The sequence below is a fragment of the Vespa velutina genome, chromosome 16 (assembly GCF_912470025.1).
Source record: "Vespa velutina chromosome 16, iVesVel2.1, whole genome shotgun sequence".
NCBI classification, from domain to species: Eukaryota; Metazoa; Arthropoda; class Insecta; order Hymenoptera; family Vespidae; genus Vespa; species Vespa velutina.
Genome location: NC_062203.1, coordinates 4,503,816 through 4,531,573, shown reverse-complemented (window position 1 = coordinate 4,531,573; position 27,758 = coordinate 4,503,816). Strand labels below are relative to the sequence as shown.

General features: G+C 27.1%; 5 protein-coding genes across 13 annotated transcripts; 3 read left to right on the top strand and 2 right to left on the bottom strand.

Annotated features, from left to right (window-relative positions):
- The first annotated feature begins 389 nt into the window (after positions 1 to 389).
- Positions 390 to 5,921, top strand: LOC124954753 (transcriptional activator GLI3-like). Of its 2 annotated transcripts, none has more exons than XM_047508129.1 (2): positions 390 to 1,159; positions 2,092 to 5,921. In XM_047508129.1, exons 1-2 carry the CDS (start codon positions 793 to 795, stop codon positions 3,570 to 3,572), a joined length of 1,848 nt encoding a protein of 615 aa, XP_047364085.1. In that variant the 5' UTR covers positions 390 to 792; the 3' UTR covers positions 3,573 to 5,921. The 2 variants fall into 2 exon arrangements, with proteins under 2 accessions (XP_047364085.1, XP_047364086.1); XM_047508130.1 differs by lacking the exon at positions 390 to 1,159 and adding an exon at positions 1,735 to 1,860.
- On the bottom strand, positions 5,769 to 11,299 carry LOC124954750. Of its 2 annotated transcripts, none has more exons than XM_047508120.1 (7): positions 11,042 to 11,299; positions 8,679 to 10,832; positions 8,420 to 8,582; positions 8,157 to 8,317; positions 7,877 to 8,090; positions 6,945 to 7,802; positions 5,769 to 6,859 (listed from the first exon to the last, which is right to left on the bottom strand). In XM_047508120.1, exons 1-7 carry the CDS (start codon positions 11,123 to 11,125, stop codon positions 5,931 to 5,933), a joined length of 4,563 nt encoding a protein of 1,520 aa, XP_047364076.1. In that variant the 5' UTR covers positions 11,126 to 11,299; the 3' UTR covers positions 5,769 to 5,930. The 2 variants fall into 2 exon arrangements, with proteins under 2 accessions (XP_047364076.1, XP_047364077.1); XM_047508121.1 differs by lacking the exon at positions 11,042 to 11,299 and having other exon boundaries at positions 8,679 to 10,136; positions 10,715 to 10,830.
- A 503-nt stretch (positions 11,300 to 11,802) lies between these two features.
- LOC124954752 lies at positions 11,803 to 15,719 on the top strand. 4 transcript variants are annotated; one of them, XM_047508127.1, is made up of 7 exons: positions 11,803 to 12,051; positions 12,577 to 12,801; positions 12,885 to 13,025; positions 13,111 to 13,308; positions 13,383 to 13,565; positions 13,681 to 14,188; positions 14,259 to 15,719. In XM_047508127.1, the coding sequence occupies exons 2-7, from the start codon at positions 12,589 to 12,591 to the stop codon at positions 14,921 to 14,923; spliced, it is 1,908 nt and encodes a 635-aa protein (XP_047364083.1). In that variant the 5' UTR covers positions 11,803 to 12,051; positions 12,577 to 12,588; the 3' UTR covers positions 14,924 to 15,719. The 4 variants fall into 4 exon arrangements, with proteins under 4 accessions (XP_047364083.1, XP_047364081.1, XP_047364082.1 ...); XM_047508125.1 differs by having other exon boundaries at positions 12,543 to 12,801; XM_047508126.1 differs by having other exon boundaries at positions 12,533 to 12,801.
- Positions 15,720 to 15,739: 20 nt separating this feature from the next.
- On the bottom strand, positions 15,740 to 23,442 carry LOC124954754 (GPI transamidase component PIG-T). 2 transcript variants are annotated; one of them, XM_047508131.1, is made up of 9 exons: positions 18,915 to 19,144; positions 18,094 to 18,430; positions 17,820 to 17,997; positions 17,506 to 17,737; positions 17,259 to 17,423; positions 16,906 to 17,203; positions 16,578 to 16,730; positions 16,154 to 16,400; positions 15,740 to 16,042 (listed from the first exon to the last, which is right to left on the bottom strand). In XM_047508131.1, exons 2-9 carry the CDS (start codon positions 18,275 to 18,277, stop codon positions 15,787 to 15,789), a joined length of 1,713 nt encoding a protein of 570 aa, XP_047364087.1. In that variant the 5' UTR covers positions 18,278 to 18,430; positions 18,915 to 19,144; the 3' UTR covers positions 15,740 to 15,786. The 2 variants fall into 2 exon arrangements, 1 of the variants encoding a protein (XP_047364087.1); XR_007102645.1 differs by lacking the exons at positions 15,740 to 16,042; positions 16,154 to 16,400; positions 16,578 to 16,730; ... (3 more) ...; positions 17,820 to 17,997; positions 18,915 to 19,144 and adding exons at positions 19,203 to 20,879; positions 21,102 to 21,246; positions 21,320 to 21,438; ... (2 more) ...; positions 22,195 to 22,312; positions 22,546 to 23,442 and having other exon boundaries at positions 18,391 to 18,430.
- A 595-nt stretch (positions 23,443 to 24,037) lies between these two features.
- On the top strand, positions 24,038 to 26,568 carry LOC124954755 (sorting nexin lst-4). 3 transcript variants are annotated; one of them, XM_047508132.1, is made up of 5 exons: positions 24,038 to 24,458; positions 24,619 to 24,808; positions 24,920 to 25,389; positions 25,523 to 26,218; positions 26,302 to 26,568. In XM_047508132.1, exons 1-5 carry the CDS (start codon positions 24,444 to 24,446, stop codon positions 26,551 to 26,553), a joined length of 1,623 nt encoding a protein of 540 aa, XP_047364088.1. In that variant the 5' UTR covers positions 24,038 to 24,443; the 3' UTR covers positions 26,554 to 26,568. The 3 variants fall into 3 exon arrangements, with proteins under 3 accessions (XP_047364088.1, XP_047364090.1, XP_047364089.1); XM_047508134.1 differs by lacking the exon at positions 24,038 to 24,458 and having other exon boundaries at positions 24,672 to 24,808; positions 24,924 to 25,389; XM_047508133.1 differs by lacking the exon at positions 24,038 to 24,458 and having other exon boundaries at positions 24,687 to 24,826.
- The last annotated feature ends 1,190 nt before the right edge of the window (positions 26,569 to 27,758 follow it).

The window sequence follows — 27,758 nt, the reverse complement described above, 5'->3', positions numbered from 1 at the left end:
ATTGAAATATTATTATATACGTATTATATTTTAGAAGATTTATTCTGAAATATTAAATAGGGAGGAAGGAAAATTTAGAATTGGCCAATCAGGATCAATGGAACTAGTTCGGAATTAACCAATCAGGATCAACGTAACTAATCGGGTAACTTACTTATCCGCTATTCATTGATCGATTTATCTTTAATTTGCCAATCAGAGAGCTTCTAATCGAAGAACGTGATTGGATATTTTTAAACTGTCATTATGGCGAATAAGAAGTCGCGAATTATCGAGAAGAAACGTGATTGGCCGATCGCCGGATATATAACAGCTTAGCTATTTATTAAAGAAAGATCACTGAAAGAAAGCACATGTTGTCGCTGTGATTCGATATTATCGAATTAATTAATCGTTCTTCGTTAATTATTCGTAAATACTTAATTTGAAAGGATCGTTAGAATCAGAAAACGTATTAAAGATAATTCAATTTCAATTTCTGAATATTGAGTAAGGAAATTATTTTAATTTTAATCGAACAATCGAGAAGTAAGAAGACAGCACTTTTGTTTTCGACTGTACAGAGAGAGAAGGCGCGCGAGCGTATGTGTGTGCAGCTATACGATCACCCATAGGTAGCGTCGCGGCATCATCCATTACAGTTGTATTTTGGCGGTTTAATAGTTGCACGCGACACGCGGTGAACGGCGGTGAAGAGGTCGCGCAAGTATAACATCGTAATTCCTGCTTCGTGTGGTCGCAACTCGTGAGAAAGGAGAAGAGTGCTAAGTGAAGTGGAAAAAAGAGGGTGGAATGGAATTGCATACGCCAGAACGTGAATCGCGATCCTTGGCGGAAGCGTTACCCTGTAGTCCACCGATGAGTGACACGATGCTTTACCCTTGGAATTGGAGTGAAGAAGCGAGAAATGTTAATCTTAGTCCGGGTAGCTCATGCTCGTCACCGGAGTATAGGGAAAACAACGTGGTTCCAGCCAGAGCCGGTTCCAGATCTCGTTCTGGGGTATCTGAGAGTCATCGACGTGGTAGACCGAGAGCGGATGCTCTTTCAAATCTTATGAAGCAAGGAAGCACATCGCCCAGTAGCATTAAATGTACCTATTGCAGTCGTGTTTTTCCACGAGAAAAGAGTTTACAAGCACATTTACGCACGCACACGGGTACGTTCTTATTTTTCTTCCCTTCCCTTCCCTTCCCTCCTCTTCTTTCCCCTTTCCTTATTAATTTGTCTTTCTCAATATCCTTCTAAAAGAAAATCATATTTCCCTCATACCTCGATAATTTACTCTTTTCGTTTCTTCTATTGCGATTGGTGAATTTCCAATAGCGTCGCGCGTTTTTATAACGTTCGTACGAAATATTGGCGCGACGGTTACGCGCAGCGCGTGGTCACGCGTCCCGCCAAACGCCATCATGCGCGCTTTAAATCCGTTGAGAGTCCTTTCTCTCTCTCTCTCTCTCCCTCCCTCCCTCCCTCCCTCCCTCCCTCTCTCTCTCTCTCTCTCTCTCTCTCTCTCTCTCTTTCTCTCGTCCTTCTCCCCTCTCTTTCACTTTTTATTCTCTATGGTAATGGAGGAGGGCAACTTTTTCGCAAAATGCGTCATAAATATTATGTTCACAAAGCACATAATTACAATCGTTCTTTGAAGAGTATTAAACGTTTATATCGTTGCACGTATATATGCTTGTGTTCATTTGATAGCACGTGTACGATTATGTATCTCAAAACAAAGTATGATGCTTATCTTCTTTGTTGTTAGTACTCGGAGCTAAAAGAAAATGTTTATTTTGTTTTAAACGTACGATTAAGAAATTAGCGAATGAAATTTTTTTAATATGATGATTTATATAACATTTAAATGTAATAAAATTTTTCTTATCTGTTCGAACAAGTAATAAACAATTTTTCTTTGTTTTTCAAATAGTTGACTATTGTTCTTAATAGGATGTACATTATTTTTGGAAAGATATGAAATGTTAATAATCTATTATCTGTATTTTATATGACAATTTAAAATATCTTCTATATTGTTTGAACTAATAGAATTATAAATATAAAAAAGTAAAAACAAAAATGGTTTTCATTTTGCAGGGGAACGTCCATATCCATGTGATTATCCTGGCTGTACAAAAGCATTTACTCAATCAGGACAATTAAAAACTCATCAGCGTTTACATACAGGAGAGAAACCATTTTTATGTACTGAACCTGGATGTGAAATGAGATTTACGCATGCAAATAGGCATTGTCCTGAACACCCTTATGCTACTTTAACTAGATCTGATGATTTTGTATTGAAACCTGTTTCGGAAAACACTGAATTATCTCATGATGTAACACGATGGTTAGAGCGATATAAAATGTCTAGAGAAAGAGAAGATAGAACGCCAACTGGGAAGAATGAACGTAAGAAAAAAACATGGAAAAGTACAGCAGAAAATCATAAGAGAGTTAAATCTAGAAAAGGTTTGATGATGGATGCAGCTGGTGAACAGGAGAATTTAAATTGTAAGTTACAAAATCAGAGATTTTATTGTGGAGAAAGTCAGGACAGTCAAGAAGAAAGTCAAGATGAAGATCCAACAGAAGCATGCACAGTTTTACAAACATCAGAGGACGAAGATCTGTCTACTTTAAAACTAGCTATTTCTCCATTAAGGCGCCCATTGGATAGACTTCAACCAAAAAAACGATGGTTAAGAGAAGCTTGCTTGGAACAGCAATTAGCAAAACCATTAAATTGGGATGCTAAAGTCAATAGTATGTCGACAACTTGTAAAACCCATGAAAAATCAAATACATATGAACTATCAACTCCGTGCTCTAATTTACAATGGAGTATATCAGATACTTCTTATTCAGCTGCATCGAATGAAACAACGGTGAAAAAATTAGAAACAGAACACAATACTGTTTCTTATAGCCCCAATCAAGCAGATTGGAATATACAAACTTGTAAAGAATCTTCCAAAATAATAATACCACAGGAAATAAAAGAAGCTACAAATGTAACAGACACAGCAACAGAAACAATTTGGGATTCTTTGCAGGATAGTAATACTTCTCTGCAATCTAATCTAAAACCTCTTGAGACCACTATTGTCCAGGAAATAAGAAATATTAATACTGAAATAACTACTGAATATTGGGATGTGGGTGGTAACAGTGATGTAACTGATACAATATTGGTTCAGAGACCTCCATTAAACACAAAAATCATTCGGAATGAAATATCATTGGAAGATACTCTAGTAAACTCTTACAATATACAAAATGAAACAAGACCAACAGTTTTGATGCTGGCTGGAAGCTCTGGTAGTAATCTCACTGTGAAAGAAGTCAACTCAAAAGCAGCTTTAATTGATGCAAGTAAAAAAGATGTTAAAGTAGTTATAAAACAAGAAGATAGTGTAACTAAATTACCATTACCAGAAGACAATAAAAAATGGCTTGGTGCTTTAGCTTTAATGGAATTAGCTAAAACCCAAGAAGAAACTGCTAAAGTTTTAGATATAAAAGTAGAAAAAGACGATCAGTTTATACATCCTACATTAAATTATAACCATTTGTAGACTGTGATTACCTGCTATTACATAATGTTCATTAAGGTTGTTTGTATAGCAACAAAAATGGTAAATAAAAGCATTACTACAGGCACTACTGCTTAGTTAATGGTATAGTGAAATAATTTCTATTTGATTTTATCTTTTTGTAATGATTATATTACAGGTCATGACTTTTCATTGTCACAATGATTATTTAGTTTTTCTTTCTTTCTTTCTTTCTTTCTTTTTTCTTTTTTTTTTGTTTTTTTTTTTTTTTTTTTTTTTTGATTGTCATTACAAGGTTGTGAAATATGATTCATACGTCTTTTTCATTTAAGAAACATTACTTTGTTAATTAAGGATAAATTTCTGTATTTTGCTTTATAAACTGCCATCCTATTATATTTTATAAGCTGTTATCCTATTGTCTGTAGTAATACTACTTATAAATTGTATAAATTGATCTTAGCATATTGATTTATTAACACATTTATTATTAAAATACATTTCTTATAATTCCAACCGAGCAGTTTGTTCGTGTTTATAAACAAAAATTAAATTATTCGCTATGATCAATAATTACATATCATTATAAATAAAACATATACTTGTCTATACACACATACACACGTATATACGTGTATAAGTACATCTATACATACATGCATGCGCATATATATACATATATATGCGTATATATGTATGTCTTTTGTGTGTGTGTATATGGAATTTATAATCTTATAATACCAAATTCTTTGAAGTTTTCTAGTATTCTTTATAAGATTGCCATTAAACTCATGATAAAAATTCTATATATCATATTTTTTTATAATTGTTGAAATTTAATCATTTATGTCAATATAAAGTTTTAAGTGAAATAGTAACATGAATGTTACCACAATTACAGTAATTTCCAACATTTTGAAAAATGTAAGATTAACTATGTCAATTACATTGTCCTATTATAAGTATTTATTAAAGTAGAGAAAATATAAACAATTATTTTGAGTAAACTTTTACATCTTTTTCATAAGTTTATATTATATTTATTTTTTATTTAAGATAGTTCTTCATAAAAAAGAATCAAGAAAATATTGTTTTTCATTTCATAAATATTTTTGTAATAGATATTAGTCAGTATCATATACGAAGAAATGTATGTATACTATATGTCTCAACAATATTTTCTCTACTTTTGATCTTAAGAAAAGCTTATTATAATATGATAATGCAATTGATTTTATGTATTCATTTCTTTTGTATAATCATAACGTGAAATTAACTATTTTAGTTCCAATTTTTCAATATTATTAAGTACAAAATATTACATGTTCTTTTATTATTTACAAACTTGAAAATTAACAATAAAAAAATTTATTATAAACAAAATTTTATAAAACAAAAATAAAATTTCAGGTAATACTTTACTATGATCATATTATAAAAAATAGATTTAAATATTTTAAAGTACTTAATGATACGAAAAATCATAGATGTTTAATATTCAAATATAATGATGAATTTTTGACAAACAAGTTACTTTTATTTTATATTGTACACCATAATCGATTACCTTTGCGTATATTTACAAACACTATTTGTTATATAATATGTTTGGATATATGAAAATATTTTTTTTTCCCCTATAATGTTTATTTTTTTTAAATAAAAATATTTCTTTTAAATAAATACATTTGATTTTGATGGTAACATTCCAAACAATATATGACAAATTAAGGAAAATGTACTTTTCAAACATTTTTTTGCATTAATAACGAGTTTAATAAACTGAAAAGTATTTCTATTAATTATAAGTGATTTTATGATATCTACTTAATTACAAGAGGTTTATTTATTCGTATGAGTCATATTATATGATAAAAGAAATTTGTGTGATATGTAGGAATAATAAGATCTTTAGAATTTATGAAATAAAATTTTATGTTATTAAAACGATGTTGAAGTGGGCTTGTAAAATATTTAATTGGGACAAGAGATTAGTGAATATTTATAAAATATTTTTCGCACAAAATAAGAAGATGACGAAAGTAATTCAAAGTGATTATTCTAAGTATGATTAATTATTATGGTATGTATCATTTGTAAGTTGCTTATATTTTGTTTGCGATACTTGTAAATAAATAAGTGCGAAATATTTTAATAAATATTTTGAAAAAAAGTTAGAAAAAGGTATTTATTACCTAACATAAAGATCATTAGGAATTATAATAACTAATTATATTACTTTATTTGTTAATACAACATTAACATTTATACTGTTTTAATAGTTACTATTGAGTTCGGTTTATATAACAACATGTATAAAATTCAATTTTAATGTAATTTATTTTTTTAGTAAAAATTTCTCTACAAGTATCTTTTGTTTCATCTGATAGAAGATTTTTTTTTCATTGAGGTAATTGTTGGTTTATTAACAGTGGTGGATTTCATAGATCTAGTACTTCTAGTAACTCTTGTTTGAGATTTATTCACGTTTGATATGTCACTTTCAGTATTTAACACAACTGTTCCCTTTGGATTTTTTTCATTTGCAATTATATTTTCTATTTGTTTAGATTTATGAGAAATCGCAGCTGTTTCCGTATTATCAATAACGATCGTTGGTATTGTATGTTTTACATTTAAAATATCATCATTAGTTGCAACTTCCGAAATAACTATCTTTTTAAACAATGCGATTGTATCCTTTACTTCTGTATCAGAAGATGATACATTTGAATGCGATACACTTTTATTGCGTAATCTTCTTTTTGGTATACGTGAATTTATTTCCAAATTATCTACCATTTCAAACAATTCTTTTACAGCTTCATTTGTTACAGGTATATCTAGATTATGTGCAATTTTGTTTAAATGATCTGAAATATCTGGCACTAATGGAGCAACCTTGGTAATAATATTTTTTATGGATATATCTTCAGTTTTTTCTGCATCTGTACCCGTTTCGAAAACTGACACTGATTTGTCTTCCATAGATATAGCTTTTTTATTTGGCACATTAGTCTTTTCCAAATATTCTTCTTCGAAAATTTTTCTTCTTACTGATTTAATGTGAGAAACTGGTGTTTTACATTCATCTTCTAATTTACAAGGAGAATTGTCATTCTCTTCATCACTTAAATCTATGTTAATTTTTTTCAATTTTAACAATGGTGGCGTTTTATTGCGACGAATAGGTATAGACTTCTTAAGATGGTTATGAGTAATAGGTGTGGTACATATTTTCTGTTTTAATTTTTTTTGAATTATAAATTTACTTATGTCAATATCACATGCGTTTGGAACTGTAAATGCTGCAACACATAAAATAGTTATCATTAATATAGGAAGTTAAAATACTGAATGTATATCATTAAGTATTATATGTAAAATATTTACTTGAATAATCCTGGGCTGTGATAATTTCCTCAAACTGATATTTATATACTAATTCTTTAGCAGATATGTATATCGGATGACTTTCTATATTATGTGCTTCACATATATTAACTGCTAATAAAGCGATATTTAAAGCTTCGTTTTTTCGCAATGGTATATAAGTTTTCATGAAACAACTAAAATGCAAAAGTAAAAGTATATAATCAGTTATATATAAACGAGTTTGCCAAGAGAACTTTTTTATGTCATTACTCTCCTCTAAAGTGTTTTTTGACAACATAGGTTTTTCTACTTTAAAAAGCTTTTGTTTCATTTGAAAGGCTCCATGAAAATGTTCAAGTGAAGCTGCAACATTATTTTGTGATGCATATAATTGTGCTCTAATATGTGTAGTAGCAAACACTAAATATTGATATTGTACATGTTGACATAATGTACATGTACAATTATGATGTAAGCAAAACTCTGGTGAATTAAAAATTTTTCTTCTCAAAATTGGTGAAGTATCATTTTGCATCGTATCTCTTACAGGATCTATTAAACGATTTGACGATGTTGTTTGTTTCAATTCAGTACTCATTGACAGCTTAATAGTTTCAATGTCTAAGATATGCTCAAGACCTTGAAGTTTCACTTCACAATCATCCAAATGTGAACGTGATAAATCAATAAAACAAAGAGATTTTAATATTTCTGCGGTACGTATGGTTGCTCCTAAAGCTTGTGCTGATTTTAATCTTTGCACTAAATGCGCAGTAATTTCTCTAAATGACAATAAACTGTTTATTTGTATAGACATATTAATAGTAGATGAAAATAATATGTCATAACTAAAAAGATATTTATCTGGATTCATCCCTATAAATAAACAAAACATAAAAATAAAAAAAATATGGAAACTAATAAAAGTACATTTTATGCAATAGTCTTACATTTTGTTCCAACCAAATTGTCTGTCAAACATATCAAGGAATAAAAACTTTCGATAATGTATGAAGTATATTCCTCTTGTTCCATGTTTTTTTTATAAGAATGACAATTACGAAGGATTGTATCTAAACTGTATAAATATATAGCAGTATTTTTTTGGAACGAAATTCCTGGCAGGAATCTAGCATCATCCAGTAATTTTCTAGCTATTGTACACTGTAAAAGAAAAATATCTTCTACTTTTAGCATATCATATTTACATACTTTAATGGATATACTTACTTCGCCACATTCAAAATAAAAATCTGCCAAACTGATCCAAAATACAGCAATTGAATGAGCTTTAATTTCATCAACAGAATTTTTTAAATTAGCAGCATATTCCTTAGCCTGGGCAATCCATTTATAATTTATTTGACGTAAAGAAAGGCTACGACCAGTAACTATGATGGAATACTTATTTATATATTTTTCATAATATAGATATATATACATAGATTATATTAAATTTTGCTTTGATACTAAGTAATTATCCAATTACATACCATAAATGAATGCATCATCATTGTTCAATTCAGCTGCCAATTTAATTGCAAGATTCCATGCTCTTAATTCACATTCTTCATAACGATATAATCTAGAATACTCAGCAGCTATAATCAATATATGTAATGTCAATAATGGTTCCCAACCTTGAGCTACATCAGTCTGTATCAATTTTTAAAAATCAATATATTAGTAATAATGTAACATTTTATATATTTATTTTTCATAAATATTATTAGTATACAATAAAGAACTTACAATATTTTGTTCAATGTCATCCCATGTTTTTAACGATTTTTGTAAAAATTGCATAAGACGTAGATCTTCTTTGATATTTATTTTGGTATATGCTGGTACTACATAATTTCCTTCATTATCTGACAGCTTTGGAGCATTCAAAGCAAATTTTGTGTTATTCATTTCTATCTGGGTGTGTTCATTGGAAATATGCAATTCATTTACAAATATAAAAAATTCTAAATTTGCTTTTAGACATAAAATATCGATAGATTTTTGTTCCAATAATTCTAATTCAGAAAGTGTATCTTTGAATCTATCTGATGTATAATTTTCTCGTATATGTATCAGATGATATCCCAGCAATTGTATGACACATGCACGTTGTTTAATAGTAGCTTTTAAAATCTTTAATTCTTTTAACACAGTATCAAACGCTTCAAATAGATTAATTTTTGCAGTTTTCAAACCTTTTGCTTCACTTAAACACAACTCTATAAGATTATACTTTGATAAGTTAATATGGAAACCAATTTCTTCTATATTTTTTCTATCAGCTTGCAAACACGATATCATAGACATTTTTATAAGATTTGGAGAGGTTTTTATTATTTTATGTTTAATACTCGCCCACATTTTAAATGCCTTTGAATTCTTGTCCTTATAACTTAATAATCCATGTAATGCTGATACAGTCATTGCTTCCCTATACATGGCATTATTATAATGAATATTACTTAATCTATATAAAGCAACACAAATAGGATTTGTAAGTTTTAGATATGAACTTTCACAATGTATTCCTTCAAAATAAATAATACTAGAACATAATAATGAAATAAATGATGAACTTTCATCATAAAAAGATTCAGATGTTGCTCCCATATTGTAAAGTAATCTTCCACACATAGACCATAAGGTTGTCCAATGTTTACAATTACTTTCTTTCATTTCTCTAAGAGAAGATATATTTTCTTCCATAAAATTGTTTGCAAGTCTACAAATATTTTCTGGTAAATCTTTCGGGGACAGTTTACTAACTAATATTATACATTTAGCTTTCAATGCTATAACATTATATAAATCTGTTTTAACTGTACATTCATTGGTACATGTACATTTTTCTAATACCGTATTCATTAAGATAGTACTTATCCGAACTATAAACTCCATGGTTTCGTACAAAGTATTAAGAAATTGCTTATTTCCTAACTTTAAACCTCTTTCCCAATACATAAATAAATGTTCAAATATATCAATAAAAGTTGATGTGGTAAATATGACTGTATTTGCATATCCATATTCTTTTACAATTTCATCGTATTGACTTGTCAAATTCTTTAGATGTTTAGAAGTAGATTTTGTTAATTCTTTAGCTGGTTGTAATAACGTAATACATGTAGTCTTAAAATGTAGAAAACTTTGGCAACATTCTTCGTCTATCATATTCTTAAAATATTTAGATGCATTTTCTAAAATCTGTATTACATACTTTATATCATCTTCATTAATTTTTACACAAATTATTTTACTAATAATGCATAATATAAAATGATAAATTTGATATTTGTCATTTTTATCTATTGACATATTTTTGTATTCTTGATGTAATATGTATTTAATAAAATCATCAATATATTTATTTGATGTATTTCTAATTGTTATAACTTTTTTTAGATATATATCTAATTTTTTCAAAATATACTTTGCATTGTTTTTATAAGCTTTTTTAGTTATTCGCAATTCATTATTTATAATGTTTTTAAATTTGTCATAATTTTTTTTATGCTGTGGTTGTTCTTGCAAGATAACAAACATTTTATCTGCAGAATCGTGCCACAAATATAATAATTGTAAAAAAATTTCATTGGATTTATCTCCAGAGCAATCAAAATTTTCTTGAATTAAAAATGAACATACATTTTCAGCTTCTTCATATAAATGCATTACTAATAAACAACGAGTTATATGATATAAACTTGAAATAAATCTCTCATTATCAGGGATTGTTAATAAATTAGAACATAATAAGATAGTTAATTCAGCAATACTTTTACCTATCTCATAACTCTGTTTATCACATTTACTTGCGGTATGAGCCAAATATAAGAGCAACTTAAAGGCATCTTTGTTAGACATATTTGAATTTCCATTGGATTGAAAATAATGATTAGTCTGAAAAATCAAATTTTTATAAACACAAACTATGTTACACACTTACGAAAACATATTTTAATAAAATTAGAAATAGTGAAATATAAAATCTTATTACAAACGATATATAATATAGATCGTAAATTGTTATAAAGTATATATACAAGTAACTATTAAATTTATAATGTAAACAAATATTTAAGCATAAAAATAAATTTAATTTAGCTTACCTTAACATCTTCTATTATTTCCTGTAACTTTTCAGATTTGATTAATTCAATCCAATTCTTTAATTTCATTTTTATATTGTACATATTTAAAAATAACAATATAATTAAATATATATATATATGTGTGATACTATATTTTTCACTTAATTTTAGAGATAAGCAAATATTATTCGGAACAGACGAATAAATTAAACATAAATTTATGTAAGAAATCTTGATATGTAATAATTTTATTTCATATAATTCTCAAAAATATTATTTTTATAATTGTAAGTTAAAATAATATCCATTTTAGTTTGCATATAAAAAAGGAGTAAAAAATATTTATTGTTTATGTTTAATTTTTATTGTAACAGATTAAAGCATTAAACCAGTAGTAATAAAAATAGCTAATAGTATAAACACAATGATCGAAGCGCTACCTAGTAGTACATTTCGAAAGTTATACAGAAAACAACATTAATTTCAAACTACATCATTTAACCGAAGTGTACTACAAACATATATATATATATATATATAGTATATATTTGTTGCAGCTTATCTTAACAAATTATAAATACATATGGTATTGGGTTGGCAACTAAGTGATTGCGGATTTAACAAAAGAAAGTATAAAGTCCATCTATTGACAAAATCCGCAATTACTTAGTTGCCAACCCAATATAATATGAGTATGTATATATATATAGCCTACTGACGTATCACTGCACCACCTAGGTTTCTATAGACTGAACTAAAATTTGCAGGAGTCTTTTACATTAGAACTTGGCGGTTCTAACAGTCATTGTTATGACCCCTATATATTTCGATAGTTATATTGTGTGGCTGATTATTTTTCTTTTTAAAATTATATTATAAAAAGTGTATCAAAATATTAAGTACAGATAAGTGTAATAATGTAAAAAATTCAATCATATGTAATGAATGTTTATCAATTAGGTTAAACCTAAATACTATTAAGCTCGTTTTTCGAATCCTCTCCTCGTTCCGAAGAACGCCTTAAGAAGGTATACAATGAAGGCATTTTGTGTAGCATACAATTTCTACTTTTAGAAAATTATGCTTTTTTCTTTTTTTTTCTTTCCTTCTTTTTTTATTATTATTTTTATTATTATATTTATTTAAAATCTTAATAAATACCTGATTTTAAATGTATCTCAATGAAAAAGTTACAGTAGAATACATATCTGTAAGAAGTCGAAATAAAATAGGTTATTTATATAAATGTTTTTATTAAGAATAAACATATTTGTATTTTATTGAGAATGTAATCGTCAATTTATCGTTATATCTATTAAATGCATACGTATTTATCTTTATACTTCAAAAAATGAGTTAGAAGGATTTATTGTTATCAAAGTTAATTTTCATATTATGCATTTATATTTTGTATATTTAATATATATATTGTGTTATAACATATAAATATTTGTTTTCTTTCATATAGAATACTAAAGGTGAAAGTAATTCTTGAAAAACTTAAATAAGTGTTTTTCAGATAAATTTATTAAAAATAAACAAAATGTTAATAGTCTTTGAGTAAAATGAAGTACTCGAGCATGCAAGGAGATGTGTACGAGGTAGGAGGTTTGCCTCAAAACCGTCTCCCTGATAATTTGTATGAAAACATGATGACAGCTGCTAATGAAAACGTAGAATTGGCTTGTGAAAATTCTCATGAAGAAAGTTCTATGGTTTCTAATCTTCCACTTCTGTTTGCTGATGGTTATCCAACATCTTTGGAAAAAATAACATTGGTACATTAATATTTTCTTTAAATGTAATTATAGAATTGAAATTTAATATTCTTTCATATCCAAAAATTTTTTTTACATTACAGACACAATTAGAAAATTTTATAACATTTATGGTTCAGTGTTCATTAGGACATGATTTTAATGAAGTTATAACTGAACCACAATGGTGGCCTAAAGAAGTAAAATTTTCTAATCCTTTAATACGACCTAAAAAGATGACAGATGTGAGTAAGAACATATTAAATTATTTTCAATAAGCATTAACTATAATTTTAATTGTACATGATATTAACTTGTTTATCTTGTTAGAATTGGATGGCAAATCTAAAGAAGTTAGTGTTCAGATGTTATACATATCACAAAAGTGAATATTTATTACGTTTTTGTTCATATCTTGCTCAATATCCACATGAAGAATTAGAATATGTTAATAATTGGGATTCCACTACTAGTTTGTATCACAAAAGTACTGGAAAACTTTTAGTAACATTCCGCAATGAGAATATGGTACATATGGTTATCCATTACCTATTAATTAGATAGATTGTTGATTGATATTAATTATTATTATTTCTTTATAGAATTATGATAAAAAGAATGATAGTCCAAGAAAAACATTGCTCTTTCATAATGGAATTATATCCAATTTTGCAAATAAATCAAAACAGCAAACGCAATCTTTTATGATGGTTCAACCACCTTGTGATGATATATATCTTTGTGATAATTGTGATGCTGAATTTATAGGACTTGAAAAAATGAAGGTTTTTTGTTTAATTTTTGAAAAAATTTGTTATTTGTATAATTTACTAATTGAACTATCTTTAAATGTTGCTAAATTTTTAATATACATGGACGCTTACTATTGTAATATTTTAGGAACATGAGCTGATTTGTTGTGAGCAACAATATCATGAAACTAACAGTTCACGCTCGACCACACCAGACTTATCCACCATAAAATCTGAATCAAGCCAAAATCAGTTTTTGGAATACTTTCAATTGTGTTCGAGAGAAAAAGAATGTAAAGCAACTGAATCAAATAAAAGTGAAGCAATTAATATGTGTATAGCAACCAGAACTTCACCCCGTGTTAGAGGATCAATTAATTTAACAAAATATCGAGCAATTCCATTTTCTTCACCTGCTGGTATAATATTAGCAAAAAAATCAAAGACAATGACTGAAGAAACACAGCAAGAACGATTAGAAAGAATAGAAAGACATGTACTTGCACCTCCCATAACAAGTTCATTTAGACCAAAATGGTTAGATAAAGAGGATGACCATGATAGATGGTTAACAACATACAAATCCAATCGAGATAAACCAATTAATGATTATGTACATCAATATAAGTTCTCTGATTCTTTAAAAGGAAAGCCAAGTGAGTATATAATAAACATGAACTGTATACTTTTTAAAAGGTATGATTTTATAAATTTTTCTTCCCCTAGTGTTGGATATAAACTCACAAATTCTATATGCTGCTTGTCGACCCCTTTATGTTATTCTCACGCAATTAAACCAAACACAAATAGAAGAGTCCAAGCGAAATTCTCTTAAACATTCAAGTTCTGCTATAAAGCCATTATATAAAAAAGCTGGACCGGCATCGAAAACAAAATTAAAACAATATGAAACCAATTTGATGTTAAAATCTAAAATATCAGAAGAAACAGAACTTGAACCAATGATAATAGAAGAAGAATCTATGCCAACAACACAATTAAAAAGATCCGTTACATCTGTTAATTATTATTCTGAAAACAGGTTTGTCAGTGAAGACAAAATAAAAGAAATGGTACCATGTTCAGTAACACAGAAATCAATTATGGTTATTGATCTTTGTTCATCTGATGAAGAAGAAATTTCGACCGTACATACATTTAATGAGAATCGGGACCCAATGAATTCTTTATTCAAAGAAAATTTATTACCAAATCTATCAACAAATAAAGTTTGTTCAAAAGCTTGCATTTATCCTGCAAATTCAACAAATCATTGGTTAATGCAAAATATCTTTAGTGAAGATAATGAAAACCACGTAAACAAATGTCACATTGGTGGTGTTTTAGACGCATGTATTCAACTTTCTCCAATACTGAGACCAGCACCATGAAACGTAACAAATAGGATATTTTAATTTTAATTGCATTATGTTATCAATATTTATTGTTTATCCTTCATATGAAAAATGGTAACAAATACTCCTTGTTATATCAACATTGATTCCGCAATACTTTTTACAATAATAGTTTAAAGAATGTATTATCACTTACAGCACTGGGGTATATATATTACAAATGTATATAATAGGAGTGATATTTATCATTATCCTGAATCGTAAAAATTTCTTAATCATTGTAAAATTTTGTTACCTGTTTGTATAGAAAGTTAACAACGTAATATTGGAAAAAGTTAAAAAAAAAAAAAAAAAAAAAGAAAAAGGAAAAAAAAAAAGAAAAAAAAAGTACTAATTTCTTTCTCCGAAGTGAGAAATGACATATAAGTAAATTATTGTTGATTTCTGTTATACCATGATTACTTGTATATACAAGTATAGTTATATTATTATACAATAAGTGAATATTAAAAATGTACATAGAATAACGAGCAATAATAGCGCCTGGTAATGATACTTTTTATTTTTCTCCTTATTTTATTATAATCAATGTTATTGTATGCACACTTTTGGACGTTTCCCGTTATGCGCTATTATTGTTTCTCGTTATGCTATTATTATTTGAATAAAGGATAGACTATTTATGAAGTTTTAATGAGCAACGATAATCTTAAACTTAAATAAATTATAAATAAATGTTAGTAAAAAAATGAAAGGCAATCTCTTTAGAATTATTCATTAAAAATAACATTTAACAATAAATATTTTTATATTATAAAGACTGCTTAACAAATTATTAATATTTTATTTATTTTCATTAAATATATATTTTGTACATATAAAAACAAATAACATGATTTTTATTCCTGTTTTTCTTTAAATCCAAAAATCTTTTCTTTAAAGAGAGAAAATATTTGATCTCTCCAATCTTTTTCAATATGTTTCAATACTAATCGCTTTGTAGATATATTATGAAGTGGACCAAATGCTAGAGCAACTGCTGTGCATGCTAAACAGATTACATTATATGGCATACTAAAATCAGGAGTAGGAAGACTGATAAGTAAAGATTCCGTTCTCAATTGTACTAGATAACTATCTCGTGAGGCATTAAAGCTGAAATAAGCATTTGGTCAATTATAATAATAATACATTTTGTTATATATAAAACATATAATTTCATTGAGAGAGAGAGAGAGAGAGAAAATATTGTATAGAAATATATACCTTGATGTTATAGTACTTCCATCAAGAGGTAAAGCAGTATAATTTCGTGCAATTGGTAGTAGTGCTGTAATAATTGCTGGACCCATATAAAATCCATGATTTGCATCAGGTGGATATTCTTGCCATTTTAAAAATAAGTATTCCATTTCTATAGAAAACTTCGTAACTGAATGAGGTGGTAGGCGTAAAATTAATTCTAAATAATATGGACTTATTCTTTCTTTTCCTGGCATGTAATGAAGTGCTACTGTAATTGTTTTTATAATTATAAATATTATAATCCAATCAATATTATTTTTAATTATACATATTTCAAAACAAAAAAAGTTAAAATAAAATGTATTTGTTAATCGTATTGCATATGAAAATAATGATAAAAAATATAATGATATTATTAAATAAAAACAATAACAAATTGCCTTACATGGAATAACATTTTCCTCATTACAGGTGATTTTAATCGTGTGCAAATAGACTGATAAATACCATGGAATGTTTTCCAATAATACAATATTAAGTGCTTGCCAGTGATTATTATATATCTTTGTCACTAAACTACCTTTCTGTTGACCAGATCCTATAAAATATACAATGAATATAAGCTTTACTTTATGACTCATAATAAAGATTATAATAAAAATTTACATTTCTAAACAAAATATTTAAAAAAATTTTATATAAATAATGCTTATCTGTATAATATTTACTATTATAAATCATAGCAATAATCATAAATAGATACGAGCACATACCTATAATATATCTATTTGCATAAAGAATAGAAGGATAATTAACGACTGCATTTTTTGTTGTACTATGTTTAACAGCAATATTGAACATTCCTTCAGTAGAATGCGATCTAATATCATATATAGCAATATTATTCTGTTGTCCTCCACGTAAGCTTTTAAGTTTGACCGTGGGTGTAGGAATTATTTCATAAATATGATGCGACTTATTACTTGATATATCAACATATATGTTACTTATTGTTGTAAGAGGACATGAACCCTTAATTCCCATTCCAAAAAATTTTCTTATAGACCAATCCTATAATAAAAGCAATTAATCTTTTCTTAAAATCTTTATATTTATATTAACTTACCTGTGTATCTATCACATTATCATATATTAATGAAACTGTCTGTTGCAATTCTAAAAATGTATCTGTACAGGCTACATTACCACATATAGAGCGGAAATGTATTCCAAGAGAATGATAATTTGTATTATGAATGTATGCAGAATTTAATAGAGTTGCTAGACCTTTCTATAAAAATGAAATCATTTAGTAATAGTTTCGTTATTTCTACAATTTTTCGCATGTCTATTATATATACTTTAAACAATACCTTGGAATTACATGGTAATAATTTTTTAAATGGTGTTAAATTTTCTGTGCAAACTATTTCTCGTGGTAAAGAAGAATACCGCAAGTAAGTAGAGTTTGGAGTTTGTTTAACAACACCACGAGGACGAAATGAAAATTTTGGCGATATACTATTGGCAGAATCAACAAAATTTAGAGAAGCACAAAGTAAACCCGACAGTGCATTAGTGAGTCCTTTCCATTCTTGATCGATACTATGCAACAGAAAAAAATATGATTTTATAAATTAATTATAAGACAAAATAAATCTCATAATAAGTAAATTATTCTATTTACTTAGAGACATCTTTATTAAACCAAGCATATATCTCAGCTCCAGGCCCAGCATCATAAAAAGGATACCCCCATTTTTGATAATTCCATAAACCTTGGGTCAGAGTTATATGTAATTCATCTATTTTATGACGTCCTATAATTTCACCTAATCCTCTTGGAAATAAATGTGAGTGATGAACTGAAATATATTTTATGTATTTGTTTTAAAATTACACATATTTGTATAAAAATGTACGAATAAAGGGGACATGAAAGATTATAAAACTTTACATACATGATTTTGGTGTATTCGAGGATTTCCATATCGTTGTAAATTGAAAATAAGCATAAACATGACTGCTTGGTAAAGGTTTTAAGAACAATTCTTCATCGAAAGAATCAACATGCGTATGAACGCTATTTATTATTCCTAATAAAACACTAATACCAATTAATAAGTATACTTTTGACGGCTTCATACTTTTCTATCATTGACAGTTTTAAATAAATGGATGAAATACAGGTTGAGCCAAAGTCCCTAAGATGGGTCAAAAGTTCCTATATCTTTTTAAAAATCAATTACTCTTTTTTGAGACTTTTTATATTTGTAGTTAGATTCATAATCGTGCAATCTGAAAAAAGGGTATACTAATATCATATATACAGTACTACATATATGATTAATATTTTATATTCAAACTAATATAGTACTTCTCGACAGAGTCAATAAACGACGTATATATGTATTTTCTTAGCCTATTTTAATTAATATTTTGCCTACTTTATACTATGTATAAAATTTTGTTAATGGTTATTGATATTACAAAAATATAGATTGAAAACGACATAAAAGTTTTACTGTTTGCTACACTATTGATTATTTATCAGTTAATCATTGATTAAAATTAATCGAGATTGGTTGAAATGGCCCTTAATTACGATACTTAACAATTTTGATAAAACTTATATCAAAGATTAGAGTTAAATATGATAGATCTGTAAGATATTCAGAGTTTTCGCATTTTTTATCAAAAATTACACTTGAAGTTTGATATTTTTATATCGTTTAAACAAGTCCAAATTACATAAAATGAAAGAACTTGATACATTACATACGTGAAAAAGTATTATTTACTATTTTTCTTTTTTTTTTTTTTTTATATCAATAGTTTTATTATTAATTAATCTTTTCTTTTGGATCTTTGTGGTATTATACACATAATGCAATTTCTACAATTTTTCTAACCAAAAAAGTATTATTCAAGTAGTCTGTACTAGTACTCATGTCGATTTCTATTTAGGCGGTTTATTTGAATTTTCTTCTTCTTTTATTTCTTTTTATATAAAATTACATTGTATATTTGTTTAAGATAATTTTGAATTATTGTAATAAAATTTAATCACAATTTTCTATGCAGATAATCCTTCATTTTCTATTTATTTGTTGTATCCGCGAAAATCTTTATATAGGAACGTAAGATTCTAGAATGAGTTGTGACGATCTTAACCAAGCTTGAGTAAATCTTCAACTAGGAAAATTATCAAGTTATATAAGTAAATTTATAAAAATTAGGCCAAGTATTAAAGTTGCAAGATGTTCGTGTTTTTGCCTCGAGGCCGACCTTTTACGATGCTTATTTAACGGCACGTATCATCGAAGTTACCTTCGAAATATAATATTTCTCACAAAAGCCGTGCTTTGCACGAAAACATACGATTTGATACTTTTTCATAGTTCGTTCAATTGCAGTCTGTTAATTGCATTCGCTCGTTCGTGATAATAATTAATTAATTAATTTCGTGATAGAACATTTTTGATACTTTTTCTTACACACTTTGATATTTTATACACGAAAATGATCTATATCGATCCTTATAATATAAGCGGTTTTGTTTATTTAAGAAGTTTTTAATAAAATGACATATATGCGTTGTAATCAGGCAATAATCAATAAATTACGTTGGAAAAAAGAATTAAAATTAGTGAGCAACCGATTTTCAATCACTTTACCTTATATATTTAAATAATTATAAATGTACATATTTTAATGCAAACGTAAATAAACTATATAAAAGATGTGATTGTTTACACAAAATAACGTTACTAAATTATCATTGTTAGAAACTACTATTGCACTCTATTATTTATTAATAAATATATTCATTGAATTGCGTTTGATATCTTAATCAGCAAAATAACTTACACTTATTAATTTTCAACTTGATTTTATTCACTAACTAATACTACCATTTAACACTTAATCAAAGAGATTCACATAAAACTTTGCGAAATAAATGCTATTTGTGGAAATTTTTCTTTGCACGATTTTCTTTGCACGATTTTCTTTGCACTTTCCCTTTCATTCTACTTTATCGTTAAACTTATAGATATTTTCAGAATATACAAAATGAATATATAAAAATATTTTAATATCACGAATCACAAGTTTAAAAAGGGTTACCTTTTGACATAAAAATCTAAAGCTTTGGTCCATTCTTTGTTTAATTAAACACTTAAAGTTCTTTTAAAAGATAATACATACAGGTACCTAAATTTTTAAATAAAATAATTATAAATAAATGGTATAATGTAAAATATGGAAGTGAAATATGACTAAAGATTTTCATTTTTTTACAATATTGGTAATATGTTAAAAATGAAATTTGGATTTTGCATTTATAGTGAATCACTTTCTCTTACTTTATAGAAATAAACATGAAATTGCTTTAAAAAATATTTATAGCAACAAATATCTTAGTTGTTAAGTCTAGAGTTTTTTTTTTATGATATTCCCAATAAAGTTATGATTTGATTTGTTATAATGATACAATCATAACTTTATAACTTGAATAAGTTTGAAGAATGATAATTTAGCGCCAGGCTAATTATTTTTTTGTTTTCTTTTTTTATCTTTAACATTATATATGTTAGGACTTTTATCTAGTTGATCTTTTTTGTTAGTGTATCTTTTGTCTTGGACTTCGTTTGCTGATGTAGTTCGTTGTATCATTAACAGATGCATTATTCTCAGAGGCATCTGAAACATCTTCACTGCTATTACTTCGTATATCACCTTCCATCTGTAACATTTTTTTAATAAATACAAAATCAAGTTGTATCATTGCCATTCATTGTAATTTTCTCTGTAAATTTAAAGTTTTAAATTAATGTAATGAATGTCATATACGTGTATAGAGTTACACAATTTAAAATTTGATTTATTGTTAACATTATCAATCACAATGTAGAGAATGCTGTAATCTAAAAAATTTAATGGTGTAGTTAAATTTATGGATATGTACCTGACCAGCATAGAAGGCATTGTATGCTATCTTAATAATAACATAAGTCCAAATCGAATGAAGCAAAAGTAGGAGACACAATAATGTATTAAACACATAATATGCTGGGAACATTGGCACTATTTTAGGTGCTTCAATCAATGTACTAAAACAAAAAAAAATATTTTTAAATGTACCAGCTTCAATTTAAAGAAAATTATAAAAGATTTTAAAGTTACCTATAAATTATCCAAAATGGAAAAATACCAACACGTGTAGAAATCCATAATATTGTGAAAATAACAAATACGAAGTCACAGAATTTTTGATAATTAGCATATTTTGCCATTTTTGCCACCTACAAAAAATAAAATATATTGTACCAAATGAAAAATATAATTGTACCAATTATCTAATTATTAATATATATTTATAATCATAATATATACAATAAATGTTTATTAAAAGTAATGAAATAAGAAGAAAAATAAAGATATTCAAAGAATATATTACACTTACTTCTAGAAATATATCAGCAGAATCATGTACTAATAAGACTAATGAACCGATCCTTGTTAAATTTGCGACCCATGAGAAACACAATAAAACAATAGTCACTATATGATGAACGAACATTTGCCAAAAATCTTTTCTTTTTACATCGAAGAATTGTGACAAACTCAATGACCAGTAAAATGCCATAGATATCATATAATACCACCACACATCATTAGTTACCGAATGATATGGATAGTTATAATAACATTGTTTTATGTCCCATAGCCATGGTTTATTCCATAAAATAATAAGGCCATAAAAGAATGAATATGTATAATATGAACACCTCCAACTAAAATTAAAACATGTTATTATATAAATATTTTATTTAGATATAAAATATATATAATCTATATACATCTTACTTGTTTTCGCAGAACTTTGTTAAAGTAGATGGTTTGTCTTGAGAACGTCTGAGTCTAAGCCACCTTTCTATTTGTCGTTCCGAACAATCCAATTGCTTAGCTAAAGCTAATATCTTAAAAATACAATTAATTATTAATATAAATATAAACTATTTAATTTTTTAAAAACTGATTTTGATGAAAAAATTTACCTGTTTGTGTTTTATTTTTTTACTACTATAAGCTTTCTCCAAAATTTCATTCGGGGGTGCTTTTTTTGATCTTGTATTTTTTATACCAAGCGATTTGCCAAAGGGTGCAAAGCAATACCTGTACAAAATAAATATAAAAGTATTAGTAACTAAATCCTATTAGTATATAACTAACTAATAAGAACGGAATGATCCTTGGGATTTTATATATAAACTATAGAATGATAAATAAAAATCGAGATATTGTATAATGTTTATTGTCGTATATAATTTATATTGAATTATTTTCTAATCAAATCAACAATTAATGGATATATAGATAATTAAAATTAAGATAATTAAAACTCTTACCTTTCAAGAGTATATCTCATAACCAACAGAATTAAGGCCATTGGCAAGGGAAATATTAAATGCTGATAATCAGCATATTTGTTTTCTGAATTCGGTTTAATATCATCCCATGTTATATTGGGCGGTAGCCATATGTCCGGTGACCAAAATGTCGACGATATATTCATTAAAGTGTTCATTATCAATAATTATTTTCAAAATGTATTTATTTTTAGTAATCGATATTTATTGTAGATTCGATAAATTATTCGATTAAAAAAATTATCTAATAAACTTTTCTTATAATGGTTTTTTCACTTGACCGCACTGCAAATAACTTTATCCGTCTTCGGTGTGTATCACGCCACCACGAAAATATATAATGAATATTCATTAAAAGAATTAAAATCCGTGAATTTATTTTTAATAGCTACACTATTGTTACTCCAATGAAAAATAAAAAATTTATCGTCGAGACCTGTTTAATGTTTCATATACACTTATAATAAATCATGTTAAGTGACAAGGTTGAAAATCCGTTCGAATCTGTTAATAATCTAGAAGTTATAGAAGTTTTTGGTATGAGAACTATAGAAAAAACAGTACTGATAAACCGTTATCTTTTCTTTCCCTCGTTTCTTTTCTTGTTTGCGAAGAAACAATGCTTACGATGCATCCACAAACGATGATATCTAGTGAAATAAAATTAAATTCGAAATTCTATTTTTTTTTTTTTTTTCTTCTTTTTTATCACAAAGAATTCATCAAATTACAACGTATTACATTCCATTTTCAAGAAATTATGCTTATGCTAAGAAAACTTACAAACCAGACAAGCAATTCCTAAAGGTAGTACCTTCAGAAAAATTAGTTTTGAAATAAAATTCTTCGATAAGTTTGTTTACGTTGTTTACACTTGTTAGAAGGATCGTATGGTAGCGAATATTTTTTTTTTTGCAGTAGCGTATAACGGAAGAAAGCAGTAATGTTCAGAATACTGCCTTAATTCCTTTTATTAGTTACAAACTGCTTTTCATCGCGATAGAACGCCTTGAACATGTAAAAGCAATATTTAATTTTTTCGAATAACATTTTATAGGATTTTTTCGTAGATACTTGCTTTTTTAATTGCATGATAGAAAAATCAATCCAAATCAAATTAGAGAGAAATTTTTCGAAGACTATAACGTTACATATTATTTTTTGTTATTACCGTACATAAAAAATACATCTTTCATTCTCGTGAAGAATTAATTGTTTCTATATTTGATAATTTAATTGTTTAATAAATAATCATTAGATTTTAATTAAAATTTATGATTTCTTTGCATCTACTTACATATGATAAGATCACAAATCAATTAATATTAAAAAATGTGTATTTGTATTTATGAATACGAACTATTTTAGAACATACTCAGATCTAGTAATAATTCTACAATTGTACACTCTTGGACAAAAGTAATATGACCGTAATAAAAAAAGTGGTTCCGTGTATCAATGGTTCACAGTGCTGTCGTAAGAATTTTAGGAACCCTTGTCTTACACCTAACCTCTACTTGTTATGTGACAGTATGCGATTTAGAATTTCCATTATGAAGTTATATTTTTGCTCATTTTATTACTTATATTGTTAAATAAACAACATTATATTAATTTCTAATGTTCCAACAAGTATTGAAAAATGATTATATCTCGATTCATCGGCAACGATTTATAGCTCACACTGGTACAGTCATTTTCAATGTACATACATTTATGTCGTTAAAGGTACAATATACAAGTTACGAGAAACGCGCAAATGTCAGTTGCACGACTCAGTATAGAAGTATAGGTATGTGACCGGGCGTTATCAGACAAATTGAAATAATATTTCGTATTGTATATCGACGTAATCAAAATTTCGAGATAGATTTATAATGGAAGGTCAGCAGGTATGTTGATAAATCGGTACCATAAAGTTAATTAAGCCATTGTCAAAAGTTCAATTAACTATTGTTCTCTTTTTTATGAGTCATACTTATTTATGATGATTAAAAATATTTTTTACGATATAGAGTAAATATTATAAAATCTGTACATTTTTTTTCTTAGGTAAGAGCATTATATGATTTTACTGGTGAGTCAGGAACAGCTGAGTTGTCTATCGTCGCAGGAGAAATTTTAACTGTCATGAGAGACAATGTTGGCGATGGATGGTGCGAGGGATTTAATCAAGGTGGAAAGTCTGGCCTTTTCCCAGCAGCATATGTGCAAGTGATAGAGTCTTCTGCTCCCGTGTCGAGTATGATAAAATAAAGATGTAGTTTATACATAACTATTGAAGAATATTGTTCTTAAATTGTTACAGTTTGTAAAGATATTATCTTTAGTATTTAATATTATTATTTACTAGGTAGTATGACAATGTCGCAACAAAGTTCAGGAGATTATTGGGATGATGATTGGGATGATGATTCAGAAGTTGGTCAAACACAAGCATACGTTCCCGTTACAAGTCAGCAGCAACAACAACAACAACAACAAGCTATGCATATAGCACTCCAATCCAATAGCACTGATAGTGGAAATTCTATCTCAATTCATACTATACATTCTGTGATACCTGAAAGACCTATATCTAATGTACCAAAGAAAAATAATAAGTTTTCTACTTTGATTAAATCTGGCGAAGATAGTTTTTTATTAGGAACAAGAGTAGCGAGTGTACCAGAAAGTGAGAAGCTTCTTATCAAAGAAACTGAAGATGGACGTTGTGCATGGGTACCAACGGGAGAATCATATAGTTGTGTTGTTACATCTCCTAAGAAAGAATCAAAACTTAAAGGTCTTAAAAGCTTCATCGTATATCAATTAACACCTACGGTATGTTCAACTTGCACTCGTTTTTTTTATATATTTTTTTGTGTATTTTATGTATTTTTTTAACTGATCTTATTTTAATTCATCAAATTTTTTTTCAAAAAAAGATTTAACGCAAATTTTTTTTTTATTACAGTTTAATAATATTCAAGTTTCAAGAAGATATAAGCATTTTGATTGGTTACATGAACGTTTAGAAGAAAAGTATTGTTTCATACCAGTTCCACCCTTACCTGATAAACAATTATCAGGGCGTTATGATGAACAATTTATAGAACATCGTCGTACACAATTACAAGAATTTGTTGATTATGTTTGTCGTCATCCCGTGTTATCACGTAGCCGAGTATGGGATCACTTCATGATTTGTACTGATGAGAAGAGATGGAAAGCAGGAAAACGACTAGCTGAAAAAGATGAATTATTAGGAGTGAATTATTTTAATGCCATCCAATGTATTGATACGCCTTTAGATGCTATCAAAGTAGAAATTCAAATAGATGCATTTAGTAGATACGTAAATGGTTTAGATCCTGTTGTCAAAAATTTCATGGCCATGGCTGTTGATCAAGCCAAAAAGCACCAAGTACTTTATAAAAGAGAATTTCAGAAAATTGGTCTTTCTTTTTCTTCATTAGGACATGCTTTAGAAGGAGATGATAGCGATCATATGAGATTGACTAATGCATTAAAAGCAACAGGTGAAGCATACAATGATATTGGTCGTCTCTATAAGGAACAGCCAAAATTTGACTGGGAACCACTTGCTGATAAATTTCATATTTATAGAGGAATTATCAGTAATTTTCCTGATGTTATAAGTATACATAAGGTATGATTCCTTTCTAACTTAATTTAAATCTAATTTTTTAAAATAAAGCATTAATTATAATTTATTTTGTGATATTTCATTAGAGTGCAGTACAAAAAAGGAAGGATTGTGAAAAATTAGTTTTAGAACATAAAATGGAAACACACCAATTGCGTGAAATGTCTCATCGAACAGATATAATAGCACGCGCATTAATGGCGGAAGAGACACATTTTCAATCTGAACGTGATATACACATTAATAAAGCTATGAAAACGCATTTGCAAGAACAAATTTCCTTTTATAAAAAAATTGTAAATAAATTAGAGGAAGCATTAAATGCATATGTAGACTGAAGCAGGTACTGAAAATATGACTATGCTAATATTATATACCTTTCCCAGGCACAACTTAACGATTTTGATACATGATCACGATGCTTGTTTATAAATTCGATTATTTATGCACTCACAGTAATAAGAAATTTAATCACATTTTCTCAATACAATGTTAATCAGAATGTTTCAGAGATTTTATTAAAAAAATATACAGGGGCCAAATGTTATTATCACGTATGTTATGATAAGCAAAAAAATTATTTGCAATATGAATATCTGCGATATGAGTATTTATATTTTAAAAATATAATTAATTTAATAATACTATTCTCGAATAATGTTTGAGAAAAAAAGAGATTCAGTTTCATCAAATATATTTATATTAACATATTTTTCTATATATAGAATGCATTTTTAAAAAAGTAATATCAATTACCGTGACATTATAATGTTAATTTAGTATACTTTGTATTTAAGTTAATTTTAATTTATAAAGAACTTCAATTTTAATACAATGAGTAAGTAAAATTATATTATTTTGAATTACATATTATAACAATTATTAATATTCACCTTTTAATTCAACCTTTATTAATATTAAAAGACTAATAATAATGATTATGTCTAAATATCAGGTATTTGAAAATGTGATTATATATATAACATTTACAAATCTTTTTTCCTTTCACCTCTATATTTACATCTCATAGCAATGAATATAGAACCTGTATTATATAAAAACTCATAAATTTTAAGGAAATGCTATTGTAAAAGTATGTATAACATTACTAAAAAATACTTTGTACAATACAATACATATGTGAATATATTTGAAATATTACATAGATATTTTTAAATGGCTGCTAAATAATTTATGTCTGTGATTGAAATAAATATAAATTTAACAATTCAATAGGCACACACAATCAATCTATTTAGTTAGCAACTAATTATTGGAATAAATGCAGTTAATTAATGTTTAAGTAATTTTATTTCGATTTCATACAATTATTTATTCAGATAAAAATATTTATATTTCAAATCTTAGAAAAAGCTATTAGTATAGCTACCATTAAATAGTAGAATTATTCAGTACTTCTTGTACTAAAATATTCTTAAAAAGTTAACATTAGAATATTGATTTTTTACAGAATACAATTCTTTTTTTACATCAGCACTTTATGATCAAAGAAAAAAATTAAAAGATATACTACTTGTATCTA